General features: G+C 32.9%; 1 protein-coding gene across 2 annotated transcripts in view; it reads left to right on the plus strand.

Moving 5' to 3' along the window:
- LOC145671150 (polyamine-transporting ATPase 13A3-like) overlaps positions 1-15,669 on the plus strand; it is a 152,607-nt gene extending 136,938 nt beyond the window's left edge. For both annotated transcript variants that reach the window (XM_081739974.1, XM_081739973.1), the window contains 3 exons: positions 2,108-2,256; positions 2,960-3,144; positions 4,403-15,669. In XM_081739974.1, the coding sequence (XP_081596100.1) occupies positions 2,108-2,256; positions 2,960-3,144; positions 4,403-4,561 (493 nt within the window). In that variant the 3' untranslated portion in view covers positions 4,562-15,669. The remainder of the gene's footprint in view (positions 1-2,107; positions 2,257-2,959; positions 3,145-4,402) is intronic.
- The last annotated feature ends 1,612 nt before the right edge of the window (positions 15,670-17,281 follow it).

Raw genomic sequence — 17,281 nt, forward strand, 5'->3', positions numbered from 1 at the left:
TTTCGAAAATATTAATAAGGCAATTACGTTTTTTTTGGTGTAGAGCGGTGGTTTCCAACTGGTGTGTCGCACAGTCCCCTAAGATGTGTGGCGAAATTTTAGAATTCAAAAATCATGAAGTATTAATAATGTTAAAATCTATTTAGAGACAGATTGTAGCAGTGAACGCCTTCAGCGGTAGCAACAATGCTTAGTACTACATTAATAAGAATGAAGTACGTGTGTCACGATGTCATGGGTGTTCAGTGAAGTGTGTCGTCAGTCAAAAAAGATTGGAAACCAGTGTTTTAGAGAACAAGTTCTTAGACTTCGTTTATTATATTTTATTAGATTATAACGAAATCGTAATACATCTTTTAAACAACCCTCGTATATGGAAGAGCACTTCTTAGAATCACCGCGCAGCAGGACAAAATTCCTGGAATTACCATGCTGCGAAGTTTCTCGTTCACAAGTTTTTATGTGTGTGTGTAGTTGATCGCCCACTTCTCTCTTCGTACGGCCTAATTTGGAAAAAGAATTCGGTTCAGCTTAGTTTTTCCCCACCTCTTTGCAAGCTGAATTGCGAGACTAAAAGGCAGAAGCGGGCTATATGCTATAATTTGCATATTTTGTGAAAAATAATGTTTATTCATATTGCCAAGTCTTTAAATGTGATTAATATTCTTTCAATAATCTGGTAATTAATCAATTAATTTTTATTTGTGAAGAAACTCCCTAAAAACTAAATGTTTTGTGGGAACTACCTTTCATTCTCATAGTGTATTCATACGCCTTCATTGTGTAAGGGAACACTGACGCTCAGACAAAGCGCGGACAGTGAGATTTTGGAACTTAAAGGCATCCCCTGTCCTTTCTTACTATTCTCACTCCGTAACTGGTGTAGAGTCTTCAAATGTTTCATACTAAGATATAAAAGTTAGTAGTGTGTTTTGAAGTGGGAATATGAAGCCGAGAGGAGAACGATGACCGTAATAGTTGTCTTCGATCAACTCCACTCTTAATCCAGTGTGCACAGATGTAGTAGTATGTTTAATGAGACATTTCCAGTTTAAAATTTATATAACAAAAAGCAATGTGAAGCAAGTTTGATTGAAGTAAGCGATCGTAACACCTGCCTGTAGCAGAATCGCCATCTACAAGGAAACACTATCCAAAGAAGAAAGAAACCGGAAGTTCTCACCATGACAGAATAAGTGGATTGTGTTTACATTTTAATCATCAATTCTTCATACCGAAATCATGTGCGTAACGCGGACAGTGCGACCGGTAATTACAATCGCGCGCGGATCTCGACCGTAATAGTTGACCAAGGATTAAATAATAATACCCACTTAGTGCCAACTTGTAGTGTAAAATTATATTTGTGTTTGCAAGCTATAAATATCATAATAAATCGATCATTTCCACTTTAATCAATTTTCCTTTAGTCATATTGAAGTAAATATACAGAGTAAAAGTGAACCAAGTTAAATCCATCAAATGATATGCATGGTGTTATTGATGTGCTTATTATGTGATTTATCGTCTATTTAATATTAAAATGTGTTCGTAATGATTTATTGATCAACAGGCCTCAGGTAAGATTTGAATAGAATTATGTGAATTTTACATTGATTTGAGTGTTGTTCAGTTAATGTAGTATAGTACAACATTGCGCTTGCTTGCTGGACAAACATTGAGTGATCAAGTTAAATACATTTTAATTCTGTGAGTTTTTCCCCGAGGTTATGAGAGACATGATCATTACCCGAGCCAAGGTTATTTGAGACAATTGAACAAGGAAGTTTAATGTTCATCCGTAACTATACCGAGTGGCCTCGTCAGTGACGATGGTACACGGGGGATAAACCATTATCATCTCCATGTTTTGATATTTTCGCACCTGAACACATTGGCTCGAATCCCAGATTTTAGTTTAACTTGACACCGAACCCGAAGTACCGTTATACCTTTTTTTCTGACTCATCTAGAGTTTAGTTTGTGTTTTAGTAAGTTTAAGTATTTTTCCGCTTGAACGGATTTCCAATGTTCTAAAAGATACTTCTTCGAAGGTAAAATTGTTTTCATTATGAAGTACGATAATATAAATGTATTTATGTTTCAGGTTCGAGCCAATTGATCCTGACCCAGATGAAGAGATAGTTATTTGTTGGGAAAACACTGTTGTGTTTTGTATAAGTTCGTATCAGTACCTGATATTAGCAGCTGTATTCTCCAAAGGAAAACCATATAGGAAACCTTTTTATACAAATGGTAAGATTTATTAGAGGAACATATGAGAGAGAGAGAGAGAGAGAGAGAGAGAGAATGAGAATGAATGAATGAGTGAGAGAGAGAATGTGTGTGTGTGTATCAGTCAGTTTAGTAAACCCCTATTTTTTCTATTACCAAATACTTTTAAGTATAAAAATAATACCCATAAGTAGAAACCAAGTTAAATCACGCTGAGTTTAAATGATATGTTATCTTCCGCTGGGAAGCACTAGATCCATAGTTACGGTCTCATATGGTACAGCTTTCTAGTATCTCACGCCACCTGTCGAAATAAGCAGTTTACATTTTCTTGTTATTTTAGTACTTTATAACTTACGTAAATTGTAAATCACACTTGAAAGCCAAAATTAAATGTTATGTAGTGAGTGATCAAATATACTGTCGTAATGTTAACTCAGGTTTAACTTCTATATTTCATGAAAAGTTATTACTATAATCAGTGTCTTGAGTGACAGAAAAGACATGAATGTAATCTATCTTGGTTTTTCTCAGATCCTTTTATTATATGAAACCAAGAATTAATTTTGTGAGATTTAAATTATAATTAGAAATACAATATTCATTGTGATTTCTTCGAGGAAGGTGATTTTAGTACTAATTGTAATGTATGATAAGATACAATGTTAGTTTTACATGTGTTAAATGAAGTTGCTTTAACTGTGTTTTTTCCTTCTTTTTTCAGTTTTGTTTCTCCTAACTTTAATTGCCCTAGTTCTGTGTACCACTCTGATAATGATATTTCCTATTGAGCCTGTGGCTAGTTTCTTTGAAGTCATGGAATATTCGTGGAAATGGCAAAAAGTTAGCTTTCGATTGTCATTGCTTGCTCTACCAGTCATAAATCTATGTTTATCTCTGTTTGTTGAGGTAAGTAAGTCAGTGAATAAAATGTCATTCGTATAAAAAATATTATTTGTTAGCTGTTACTTATTAATTATTCTCTTAATGTCATAGAAGTATAGTAAATAAAGGGACTCTTTTCTTTTAAAAATCAGTTGCTCACACACTAAGTAAGTTTTCTTATACGTAATGTTGAATAAAAACTTCAAGGATATAAAAACTACTAAAATTAGAAAGAGTACGTATTGGACACATTATTAAATGTCGAAATTGAGACACCTCGAAAAACATACTTGTATAGATATTATTATACGATGGTAATTATAGAAGTCTTTGAGGCCTTCTGCGTAGCAGACGTTAGGTATTACCGATATCCGGTTTCAACTCCTTCACCATTTCACTTTGTAAAATTATAGATGTAAGTTCTGTTTTAAAATTCAAACTAATATCGTCAGATGAATCCCTACGTGGCCAGACAATCTTATTGATGTTTGTGGTTCGTAGACTCTTCCGCATACATGCACCGATTCCCCAATTTAATCTGAATGTTCTCTCCCGGCAAGTCACTTATTGCAACTTGTCTGAAATGCCCAATCAAGCTATAGATAATTAATTCCGATGGTGTATTCCTGACATTGAAATGAGAACGAAAAGCTCATTAGGTCAGAATAATTCACCCTTAATTTTAAAAATGCAAGTCACACAATTTCCGTTAGTTATACATGAATTTTCCTTCTCGACATTTCTAGACGTCTAGTCTACTTCATGTATTAGAAAGATATCAGAAAAATGAATTACTTAAAACATTTTTCTTCGATCTGAAAGAAATCCTAAATTAACATGGTTAATGCCAACGTTATTCTTTGCTATAACCTCATCGAGATTTATAGTTTAGCCTGCATAAAAATGTTACGAGATCTCTTTACAAAATCCTAATTTCTATCTGTGGGAGACCCGGGTTTGATTCCCTGCGGGAACTCATGTGGTTCGGATTCCACGTTAATCAGTAGGTCCACGTCTCATATAGCCTCACGGCTGAACTGGACGCTAAGCTAAAATCAACTCAACTCAACTAATTTCTGTCTTTTTGTCCTCTTCAAACCGCAGTTTATATTATTTCAGATGTAGATAGTAAGTACGTATATATTTTCATTTTTTATAATTTGTCCATTCAGAAGTTTGTATGTAAATCTTTGTTCACAGTAAAATGTATTTTTCCTTTGAGATGTTCAATTATTCGTATCGTTATAATTATACTATTAATTTTTTTTAAAATTTATTTCAGATGGTTATAGCAGATAGTTGGTGCCTTAAAAAATGTGGTCATTGTGTTACAAGGAAGACTAAACCCAAAAATAAATACAAAATAATAGACAGACAAATTGCAGAAGATACAAGCTGGTTAAAAATTGGAGAGGCCATTTATTCTGATGCGGTTATATGACATATCATTTCACCTTCAACGATCAACATTCCATTTTTAGTGTAGCCTTTCATTTTAAACCTTTAAGCAATAAGTAAAGTTCCTTTAGTTCTTAATTTAAATAAGTTAAAATATTAATTTGCTAGTTAATAATGAGTGGCTGAGATTCAAGTTACATATAAGTTTGCTGAATAAGTAAAAATATTTTTGAGCATGAATAAATAAATCCATAATAACTAGTGATAATGAGTTGATATTAGTTTAATACGTTGTAACACATCGTTTTATATTGTAAAGTTTATTGAGTGGCATACCATAGTTTTTAAGTGTTACTTCAACAGGGATTTTTCATGAGAACATTCAGTGATTCTTGTATAAAATTCAGTTACTCGTTCAGAAGTTGATAAGCAGCACATAACAGGGTATACATCGTAACAATTTGTAATCCTTCCAAAACATGTAGACCGAAAATGGTGTTAAGTAGTAACGTATTTACTTCGTAAGCTGCAAGTCAAGAAACAAAACAGATTCATTTAATATTTATTTCACCAAATGAACTCAGTACCTCTCAGCGGCATAACATGGGGATACTTTGCTTGCCTCAAAACCAAAAACTGTCGACTTTGAGTGTCAAAGTTAGTTATTGGTTTTCCTCAATCCCACCGAACAAATCTCTCTCTCTCTTTGTCTCTCAAACTTTAGACAGGGGAAGTTTCAAATTGCAAACCCAAAAGTTGACGTGAAGTTAAATTTAAGTTGTCAGAATGATAGTAAAATAATTATGACTGTTTTACTTCTTTGTTTTCCTTATACAGGTACTAAAAACATATGAGAGACACATTTAACGTAGATAACGGAATAAAATTATTATATCATCCCATGATATAATTTTTGCACTTTGCTGAGAGAGAAGAAAGTGTAATTGTTAATAATTGGACCAGAACTAATAAATCGGACTAAGCGTTGACAGTGGGAGCCCTAGGAAGTTGACTTTTTTAGAAAAAGGGTACCCATTTCAAAAATCAGTCAATTGTTTGATGTGGAAAATAATCCACTTATTATGTTAAGGGTAACAGTTATTTAAAATTTTGAGTTTAGTAGTCGTTTCTGCTTGATTTGTTCTATAAATAATACTTTGCTACTTCCCAACACTTCGTTCTTGTTATGTTGTACGATAAACCTGTTTACAAAGCAAGAACATTTTTAAAAATATACATAAAAATCGCTAAAATGTACTTTTAAAATTCTCATTCATTTCAATAGCCAGACTTACAAGGTAAAAAATTAATCAACTAGAACAGGCCCGGTGGCTCAGTTGCCCGAGTGCTCCCTGTGATGCGTGAGATCACTGGTTCGATCCTGGCTTGCGCCAAGTTGGTTTTGTAATGGTCAAACTGTGTGTATGTGGGTTTTCTCGAAGACATCCCGTTTTCTCCTGCTTTCGTCATTTCACCATTTCATTCATTATCATAAAGAGCGTCTCCCCTATCCTCGCTGTATAATTACAAAACGTTAAACTAGAAATTTCATATCAATCACTTAGATAAGTTTTTTTTTATCTCTCTCGGAAATCTCAGGCCCGAGTGTTGAATGCTTGCTTACTGAAAAACAGTCGAAGTTCATGGCAGAAATCATTAGCGTTTTCAGAAGATTATGAAAAAAAAAAATGATATAGAGAGGCATTCCTTAACAATAATTAACTTCTCTCTCTCTCTCAAAAAAAAAAAAAAAAAACTACCGTATTTACTCGCGTAATTTTCGCACTTTTTTAGACGAAAAAGTTGTTTTGAAACAAGGGTGCGTAAATTATGCGGAAAAAAAATTAGCCACATCAGTCAACATCATCTAATTTTTTTCCCCAGTCAAAATAACACGAAAATACCGGTACACATTTTCTTTGTAGCAAGAATTGACAACAAACAACTAATTCTAAATTTGTAGAAAAATAACATTAAAAAATTGATTAAGAAGTCATGTAGTTTCTTACCTTAGAAATCACTGTCAAATCCTCGCGTGCGCAAATTACGCGAGGAAAATAAAATATACAGAAAATGCCCTTCAAAATTGGGATGCGAAAATTAGGCGCGTATTTACGGTATCTATTTTAGATCATTGTAATTTATAGTGTGATCCGCAGTCCCTGAAGGACTCTTACTTACCAGTGTCGATATTCAGAAGGTGTTTCATGATTAGCGTATTTTATAATAGTTGTCCAATCCAGAAAAGTACTGTATATTGTAGCATATTATTTTTTTTTTTTTAAAAAAAAAATTGCAATCTCTTGTGAAGTATGAAAATATATTATAAACACTAGCAAATGCCCCCTTGTTACTGCTGGAAATATATTGCGTTCATCTTGTTCGTTTCATCTTTCATGTAGAATTTGTCTGAACTCGGAAGTCTCGCACAAAATTCGAACGCCTCATAAGACATGTTACTGAACCATCCCCATAATCTTTTCTTGCATCCTAGATCAGACATCTAAAAACACTGAAACATCTGTTTAATTATTTTAAATGAAAAGTCTAAATACTAAAATTTCTTGTTTTTAATATATACATATATATAAACCGGCGTGTCACATTTTAAATAGTAGGTTCAAATATCAATATTTCGTTTCTCTAATACGTAAAGGCTTAAGGAGATATTTCTAGAGCTGGTAATAATAAAGCATCTTAGGAACTGCCTGAAATTCTCTAATCTGCTTTTATCTTTTATTAAAATTTTAAAATCCAATGCATACATTCGCACTGAAATACATTATATATACACAAAATAATAAAATCAAAGTACAATTGCACTTTGTAATACAGGTCTTTCTAGAAAAATAGTTTTATAGAGAGTGTCCCACATAAAACCGGGTACGACTCTCTGTCTATCTGCCTTTACGTAAAAGACATTTTACATTATTTCATATGTAAGTAAAAGAAAGTTAAGCATGTGTCACTATATTATTATATCTTATGCAAACGTCCTTTGTAAAACTTTCCGGTTTATAGCAAACGCTTGAAGTGTCATCCAACAACATGCAGGTATTTCTGTGCTTGTAATAAAATGTTCTGAGAAACATATTGTAATTCTTCAGGAGAGATGTTATTTATTTTGTTTGCAATGCTGTTTTTCAGTTGGTCTATCCCCTATGGGTTATTAGCGTATACATTATCTGTCAGAGCTACCTATAAAAAAATAATAAGATGTTAAGTCTGCTGATCGCGAAAGCCACAAGTTTTTGCTGACAAGCCTGTTTTCGGGAAACATTTCACTGATACGGGCCATACTCTGGTTAGATGCGTAGGCGATGGCACCATCCTGTTGGAAGACGCCATACTCATATTCATTTTCATTTTTTGTTAATTGTGCATAGATCGACTCAAATATCTGCAGATATTTTATGTGCTGATATGAAAGTGAGGAGTACCGGTTTCAAATGGGACACCCTGTATATAACGTTTTCATTTATTTTTCCTTCTTCTCTTCCTGTCTTCTTCTGACTCTTAGTTCCATTAACTATAGCTCTGTCTACCTTTTAATATTCATAGTTGCGTAAACTCAATAAAAATAAAAGGGTTGAATAATATTCGTAATTTAACAGCAATCAAACACTGTAAAATATACCACAAACCAAGTTAAGAAAAACAAAGCATAAATAATAATCCCTCATAATACCTTAAGGAATTCCGAGATATGGATATCTTATTATAGTAATTGCATTCCCAGTTTCCTTCTCTCTTTTACATCGAATTTCCAAAAAATATTTTTAGTGGTGTCTCATACTGCTGTTAAAACTCGAACAATGAATTCTTCGAATATTCGAGCAAAATTCGTTATTCGAATAATTAATCGGATATTAGTTGTTCGAATGTTGAAACGAATATTCGAATAATTTTAATAGCTTACGTCACAAATTCTATGTATTGTCTAAATTTCGGAAATGAAATGAAATTAAATCTTTCAGTTTTACGTCCACATTTATGATGAATGAAAAAACGGTGGAATGAATAAAGTGGAAGAAAATCCACTTGGCGCGAGCTGAGATCGAACCAGGGACCTCATGCACCAAAGGTGAACGCTCTACCACTGAGCTGCCGCAGCCCTTCTGAATTTCAAGTTTCTAGCTTAAGCAGTTTGGCCCAAGCATTGCTCAGTCAGTCAGAATTTCTTCTTTTATACACTGTATACAGATATCAGTCATTCCTGTTAAGAACCAACAATATCGTGGAGAGAATTGAAACAGAAAAAGTCAGTTTATTATTATTATTATTATTATTATTATTATTATTATTATTATTATTATTATTATTATTATTATTATTATTATTTAACATGGAGTCGGACTCCAACTATTCTTGCATAACAATTGAATGATTAACATTTTGTACAAAATGGTACATGGTACATTGAATATTAGAAACACTAATTATTGCACCCAGGCATTCACCCCGCTTGTAAACTGTGGGGTAAAATTGTGCTTAATCAGAAACCCTAGTTGTTTACATGTATTTCTTTTTTAAATTTGTCCACCAGCCACATACCCTATACCAAGCATGTTAAAGTTCGGTTTTCTACATGTAAAATACGTGAAATATAAAATTGTTTCCTCCAGATAATATAAATGCAGTATATTTAAGTAAGAAGTGCAAAGCGTGTGTTACGTTCTATTTTCTCCATATAAAATACATGAGGTATACAGTTGGTTTCTCCATATACTATACGTAGAGCAAATCCAACTAAGAGTCTAGTACATGGAATAAATCTAACTAAGAAGTGAAAAGAGAATGTTAATGTTCGATTTTCCTCCATGTGAAATACACTGGTTACAAAGGCGTTTCCTCCATATGGCGTACCTTACATGGAGTAAATCTAACTTCTTTATTCGTAGCTCTTAATCACTGGTAATAGTCAGATGTTGCTTCTCTATGTTTATTTATAAGAGTTATAAGCATGAAGACTGTGTTCATCATTTAATGACCTCCAGACTGGGTTTTACGCACCTTCGTACATTTTCACGTTATGAATTATTATTTAGCGATTATTTTCAGCTGTCACATTATCCCTAATTACCGATAATAGTAGGTACACATTTTGTTCCCAGATACTTCGTAAGAAGTAATGATACGTGTAGAAACAAGTTGCCCGAAGTTAAAACTCGATAACAAAATATCTCTCAGCAAAATGCAAAATCAATTTTTATTTTGAATTATGAATGTAAAGGAAATATGTATATACATTTGTTAAATAGATCGAGAGATGCCAGAACAGATAAAAGCGTCTTCACGTAGAATCTTGATCGCTCATAAATAAAAATGTTTGGCAAATATACACTCTAATTTCTAAATCAGCTAAGCATAATATGTAGACGACGAAATCAACTCATGTACTAGAAATAGTATATGAAAATCAAATGAGATTTTTTAGATGCATCTGTACGCTAGATGTATTTGTTTTAGTAATAAAATTAAGATTTGGAAGTATTGTTATTTTTATACTTAAGCCGTGTACATTATTAAATAACAATAATTGTGAATAAGCAGATTGTAATATCTTCTAGTATCATAATCACAATTCTTTATAATAATTTTGTCATTCATAGTATTAAGTGTAATTCTATATATTTTTATCTCAGAATTGTATATAGAATTTTATAAGTATGTTGAAGCATAATGTGAGATGTTTATAAATATTTGTCTGTTTGTATATATGCAGATTATGTAAATTTATATATGTACATATATACATATAACGTATTTGTATGAATGGAAAATAACAGCATAATATTTTCTGTTCAGTCTTCATTTTGTTTTTTTGTTGCTGGTAGTCTAATTGTTGCTAAGCTAAAAATGGAAAAAATATTGAACTATTAATGCAATTTTCCTTAGGTATGTGTCTTTGGATAGTATATTTTGTTTAAGTGTAAGCCTATGTTAAATCATGCAGCCTATGTATATTAAGATAATTTTGTTGCAATATAAATATCCATGTTTTCACCATCACAAAAAAGTGCTTTAGAAATCAGTATTTTAGAAGTTTTATTTTACAGTAATTTACGTGTGGTTCCGAATCAGTTAAAAATAAAGAACAATGTTTTTAAACCATGGTGGAGCGAAAGTGTGATCATTGTTGGAACTACGAGTATTGACCGTAACTCAAAAGTGTGAATCATGATACAAGGTAAAGAAGTTGAAACACCTTTAAAAATTGTACGAGTAAACAGAGCTGGGTGCCTGCATGTTTCTCTCAACTTCGCAGCTTGAAATATTTTCCTGACAGTAATTACTTACCGCACATTTTCACAGATTAAAAAAAAAATAAATAAATAAATAAATAAAATAAAATAAAAACTAATGAAACAGTGTAAAATGTATCTTGTAATCAGGAAAGAAGTTAGAAGATAGCTTGTGTACTATTCACAAAGGAATTGCCATCAAATCACAAAATGTGATAATTTTGGTTCTCTACAGAAAGTCATTGCCTCCATTCAGCTTTACTGGAGTGTTTAACTGAATCGTGTGTGTGATTATTTTTAAAATATCTGCCTCATACAATGAAGGAAGAAGTTCCGAAAATTTTAACTTTATACAAATACGAAATTTGTGTATCATATTTTAAAATCTTCCTGACGATGTCTGTGAGTTCATTTTCTTCATACGTGTACCTCTTAGCAAGCTTCATTTAAACGCTAAGATTTAAATTAGATTGAAAATTACTTTTACTATGATGTGTGTGCTATCATGAGTAAATATGAAACCCAGAGTTTTTTTGATACCTTGTTTTCAAGTCAATAAATCTGACAAGCAGATGATATACAATAAATGTATTATATAAAAAAATTGCATGATTTTAAAAAGGCTGTAGTGCTTAGTCTTTATTTTTGTTTCAGATGTGCAATTTAAAGATTTATTTATAGATATATTAATGCTCTAATATATTTAATAATTTATCTTGATCATATTTTAAATTTTTGATTTAAGTAAGTTCTAGTTAGTTAATTTATAATTAATTGTAATTAGCTGAATAATGGTTTCCTTAATTTATTTTTAATTAATTACTCTGATGACTGTTTCTTACAAGAAGCTGCTGTGCAGGTAATCCTTTGTATTATATCGGTTACTTACTGGTATATCATATTAGCGTTAGTGTAATCACCTTACATTCTTAAGAACATGCATACTTTTTGAAAGCAGTATATCAGTAGTACATTTAGTAACAAGAATTCACCCCTGTCTAGTTTAGATTACTGATTCAGCAGGCATGTATATGTATGAATTAACGTTTAAGTTGTGACCAACTTTCCTTCCAAGTTCGTTATGTTCCTTTGTTACTTCCAGTGTAAAAACGCCTCAGATCTATAATTAGAATTCGGTTAGTACATGCACAGTGAACCGAGATGAGAAAGTATGTCGAGAATGTTATTTAAATTTCTAGACAAACTCTCAAAATAATAATACAACCACAATTAACCTGAGGCACTGCTGTGTCCATGAATTGCTCTGACTGTTGCGATGCGGATGCGCACATTTAACTGAATGACAAGTGATCATTGTATTCTTCCCAATGCCATTCCTTCTGGTTTTCTTGTCTTACAGTTCACTGCTCCTTAGTTAAAAATGTTCATTCCTCTAGAATGAAGAACTATTCCAGGTGTTGCTTGGGATTTTTTTAAAGATGTACATAGATTTTTTAGAAGTTTTACACACTGATTTTGTTAGCTAGAACATTGTAGAGTGAGCTAGATTAGGTCTCAGACTTTCACTGCTTGAGAATGGATAATTTTGAGTACTATTTACCATATTTCGCATTAATAATTATAACTTACATAAACTCTTAATGACTATAACTTCTTCTGTTTGCTCACTATAACCTTTTTATTCACTCCATGCCCTAATCTGAATTTCCAAGGTGTCTTTCTGGTCGTTCTGGTCTGAGACTTCAGTAAAGTGATAAGCATCTCAGAAAATTGAAGAAAACTTAATTCAATTTTCCGTCTTGGAAGTTTCTTCTATTTTGCAATAGACGAATTCCAACAACCACCTCCTCTGAAAAAAAAAGAAAAAAAAGTCAGAATCTTATTCGTATCCGGTGCAGTAAATCTCTCTGGCCCATTTCAAAAATCATTCTTTGTTTTTAAGTAATGAGAAAAAAATACGGTTTTGTTAAAATTTCCTTGTAATCCAGTGCGAATCCCGAAACAACACAAGGGTTCCCTTATGGCTAAATAGTTTGCGTTTTCACTTTCCCAATGCAGGCGACTCGAATTTGATTTCCATATATATCGGGTCTATCAAAAGTCCATAGGTCAATTCTGTTACGAGTAAAGATATGGGAAAATGGAAAGAGAGGAAGGTTATTGGAAATCGGTGGATTTCGATATAAATGGTGAATTTGTTCCAATCATATCATCCGTTTGGGATCTATACTGGTAAGGTTTCTGTGTTAAATAAATAAATAAATAAATAAATAAAACAGCATTGCCAGTCCAGCAGGCTGTTCCCTTGGGCTCTCACCTTACAAACAATACCACATTGTTAAGAAAATGATTCGAAATGTTCTAGATTTCGTCACACAAGAATGTGTACGTTCCCCGTGTCAGTTTTTGCACCCTTTCGTTCCATTTGAACAGCCTGTTGAACTGGAAATGATGCTTTTCCATTTAACGTGGAGCATCTTATCAGTGTGGAGCCTAAACGGCTGGTGCGATTGGAAAAATTTCATAATACCACTTATTTCCAATAACTTTCGTCTCTTTCCATATTTTTCCTATCTTTACTCGTAACGGAGTTGCCTATAGCCCCATACTTTTGATACAGTCTGTATATAGCTTTGGTGGCAGGGTAAGTTGCAGGCTTATGTCTCATATAGCCTCTTATGATGAAAAAAAGGTGAATTCTCAACAAAAGCAAATCCACGAAATAACCCATGTTGAAAATTATTCGCGAAAGCTCCTCAATAGTAGCAACACTAATCCATTCAAAACTAAATCTGAACCAAGGCGAGTTCTCATTGCTAGGTAATCTAGGACGATAGCTGCACTACTAGTTCCTTAGACAACTAAGGGTTTGACTCCACCATATGGGTCATGCGCCTGCTGTGCTACGGTCGTGTCGTACACACTATATCAGACAGCCGTTATCAGTCTGTCTACTACACATCTCTTTCTCACACACGCATGCACATACACACACACAGGGAAAACAAATCCGGCTAAAACCAGTTTCAGCACAGGAAAACGAGGCATTTTCCAGAGTTTTCAGTAGAAATGGAATCTCTGCCGAGAGACAGGTAGTTCAAATGACGATCTAGTCACAGCCCATAGAGTAGTCTTCAGAGTAATCCAATCGACCTTAGCCAATGAGGAAAGGTGGCAGATTGCCTACAAGTAGAGTATAGCATAAATCTTCTGTGATATTCTGACTGATACAACGTTTATATTTAGTTGTTTTTGCGTTATGTTAAAAATATAATGGAAGTGGTAGATCAAATTTCATAATCGTATCATTATTATCTTTTTAGTTATAACCACTTACAATTTCTATTATCCAGATAGGGATAGTTGTCTTTGAGGACAGGCAGCTTCGCTGGAGTATAGTCTTAAGTTTGATTTTGGGTTTTTGTGTTTTTTACGTCTTTATGGAACACAGAGGTTACGAAGGACAGAACTACTATTAATGTGGGCCCCGGACTAAGATCAAGGTTTGAATCCAATGTAGTTAGCGAGTGCGACAGTATAGGCCATTCCCCACTGTAATACTTCACCTTCAAAAGCGCTGGATTACAGGACCACTCCACTTGTTCCGGATAGATCACTAAGAAATTGTTGACAAGGGAATTCTCTTCTATTTGCACTGCTGTGAGAATGAAAGACTAGAGAGTGTAGAGGTTTTATTTTTGTTGCTTAAAGAAATATGTATATTTGTGATGAATATTATGTAATATTTGCACTTACTATTGCTCTACATTGATGCAGCTTACAAATCGATCTTTAAAATTGATGTATTTGAACGACTTAGTAGAAGCATATATTGATTTTTGAGTTGCTAATGCGATTTCATTTACATTCTTTTACATGTGAAAAAAATGCCTAGTAATAAGTTTTCGTATTATACAATATAGATAGGTTCTTCTGTCTGACATAAATGTCTGGAATTCTTTCTCTAGTATTCTTTTTTATTTCTTCTACTTCCAATAGACAAGCCGTTCGAGGATTAAAAGCAAAGTGTTTCTCTTCAGGAGGTTCGTATTCTTAAGAGGTAGCCATTTTACAATTGGGGCTCATTCTGAATCACGCTTATTATTTTCAAAGACGCTTACGCTTACTAACCTCAATAAGGCTCGTGCTAGTTCAATCTAACACGCGCTCGCAAAGAGTTCGGGTTCACTACCTCAATAGGATTCGCGCTCCCTCGGGCTTTGGTTCAGGCTCTGATTCGCTGTCCCCTTACTGCGTTTGTGCTTAAGTATTGAGCTCGAGATCAATTGAGTCCAAAAGCCGAGTTCACAGTTTGGACATACGCATAGAGAAATCTCAGCGTGATCATATGAAAGTCAAAATCAACCAGTTGAGAATACTCAAAGAGCATTGCCAGAACGAACTTAAAAAAAGAGTTATTTTTTCGAAATTTATTTGAATTTGTATATTAAATTTGATTAAATTCAATAGATCAATAATTAATCAATAATTAATTACGCAATAATTATTGAATCAATAACTGGTATTGGTATTGAATCACTATTGGTGTTTATCAATACCAATATCATCTCTCTATGACTTACGGTTCCGAAATATGACTTCTTAAATCTCCCGAAATCGGAACTTTTTTGGGCAATATTTTGGGAACTGTAAAGGTGTCGCGAAAAATTCCATCACTTTCTCAGATATTTTTTGATACTCCATCGAATAGAGAGCTCAAAATTGAAAAATTCGCAAATAACACACACACACACACAAAGACATAGAAAATTCAGTAACGTTCATTGAAAATACTTCCATGAGTGTTTTCAGCACAAAATAACGAAGAAAATTACTGTAAATAGACACACTTAACTTGCAAGTTTCGAATGATTCCTCGACGGAATGCAGAAAGAATAAAAGAAAAAAAAATACTAGAGAAAAGGACCTTTTGCGACATTCAGAATTATATATAATTAACCATAAAATGTACATAGAATTAAGCCATTACTAAGAATTCCTTTTTGAAGATCTTGCATAATTATTTGTTCTACGCAGATAATTTTGCTTTTTGATGTTAGATGCATAATATTGATATAACTGGCAGAAAATGTAGGAACATATAAGTGTACTGAACTAAATACGTATATAAGGCTTTTAAATTAGTTAATGTAGTCTTTCATTTCTTAGTCTGCTTAGGAAGTTGTTTTTAGTATGTTAATGTAAATTAAATAAAACAAATATTTTTGTGTTTTGTAAAGGCCTGCTAGACGGGAACTATAGTGTCACAAGTGTATAATTTAGTTTAGTTATCTTGTTCAGCATATTTTAGCACTAAGTAATTAATTATTTTTACTGTATTAAGTATTCGTGTAGTTTTTTTTAACGCTTGAAGCGTTGTTAGTGTTAATGTACTCCTTACTAGATGAGAGAAATATTTATATTATTGAGATAGTAGGATGCTGTGTATTTTCCACATCATTTAAAGTTTTATGCAGGTGAAGTTGGTGTTTTAAATATTGTTTCACCTTTTAAAAGAAAATATAAGTATATATTTGTATTTGAGAAAACGTACAAAGTTAAACTTGTCATAAATATTTCTTTCAGAACTTCTTGGTATATCTATGAGTTTGGAATGTTTATAATAAGTTTTCCAAAGAAAATTGCCAAAGGATTATTTAAAACAACAATAAAAGTGTATATACTCCATCTAATATATTTTTAATGATATTTAAGTTGCTTTTTCTTGTTTCACATTACCAAAAAGGATTTCATGTATGAGTAGATATATTAAAGTAAATGAAGTCAGAGATCTATATTTCAGATTTTAAAATAATGCTTTATTAAGTTACATTCGCATTGTATTACAGGACAATATTTTAAGTAGATACGTGAAATAAGAACATTTTTTCAATACAACTTACTGAATCGAGTACTCAGATGTAAGTTTGTAACGTATTAAATAAACCATACAGTATATTTTCTAGACCTATGCTATTGATCAACTATCCATAGATCTCTCAATTTTTTTGTATCCAAGTATATTAACGTGCAAATAATCAGATTGAGTAATATAAAATTGTGCTGTAAAATTGTTGTATGTAACAGAAATATATCAAATTTTTGAAATATTAACAATAGCAATTTGAAATATTACAAATATTACCAATTCTATAGGTAAACTCAGTGGTAGAGCGTTCACCTCTGGTGCTTGGGGTCCCGGGTTCGATCCCAGCCCCCGCCAACTGAACTTTGTGGTGGACAAACACCGTGTGCGTGGGTTTTCTCGGGGCTCTCCCGTTTTCTCCCACTTTCTTCATTTCACCATTTTATTCATTTCTCATAATCACAGTCTCCTTTAGCCTAACCGGCATAACCGTGGGACGTAAAACTCACAGATTTCATTTCATTTCTATAGGTAAACGGCGCGCAGTGAAATTAGCGCTCCTTTACTCCCATAATATTACTGATGTAACTTATTTACACGCAATAGGCACCAATGCCCTTGAAAGTATTTTTTCTCCGACCCAGTTGCCAAGGCAAGTGCCTGACATATGGTAACTCTGTTATTATCATAG

The sequence above is a fragment of the Thermobia domestica genome, chromosome 15 (assembly GCF_964235325.1).
Source record: "Thermobia domestica chromosome 15, izTheDome1.hap1.1, whole genome shotgun sequence".
NCBI lineage: Eukaryota > Metazoa > Arthropoda > Insecta > Zygentoma > Lepismatidae > Thermobia > Thermobia domestica.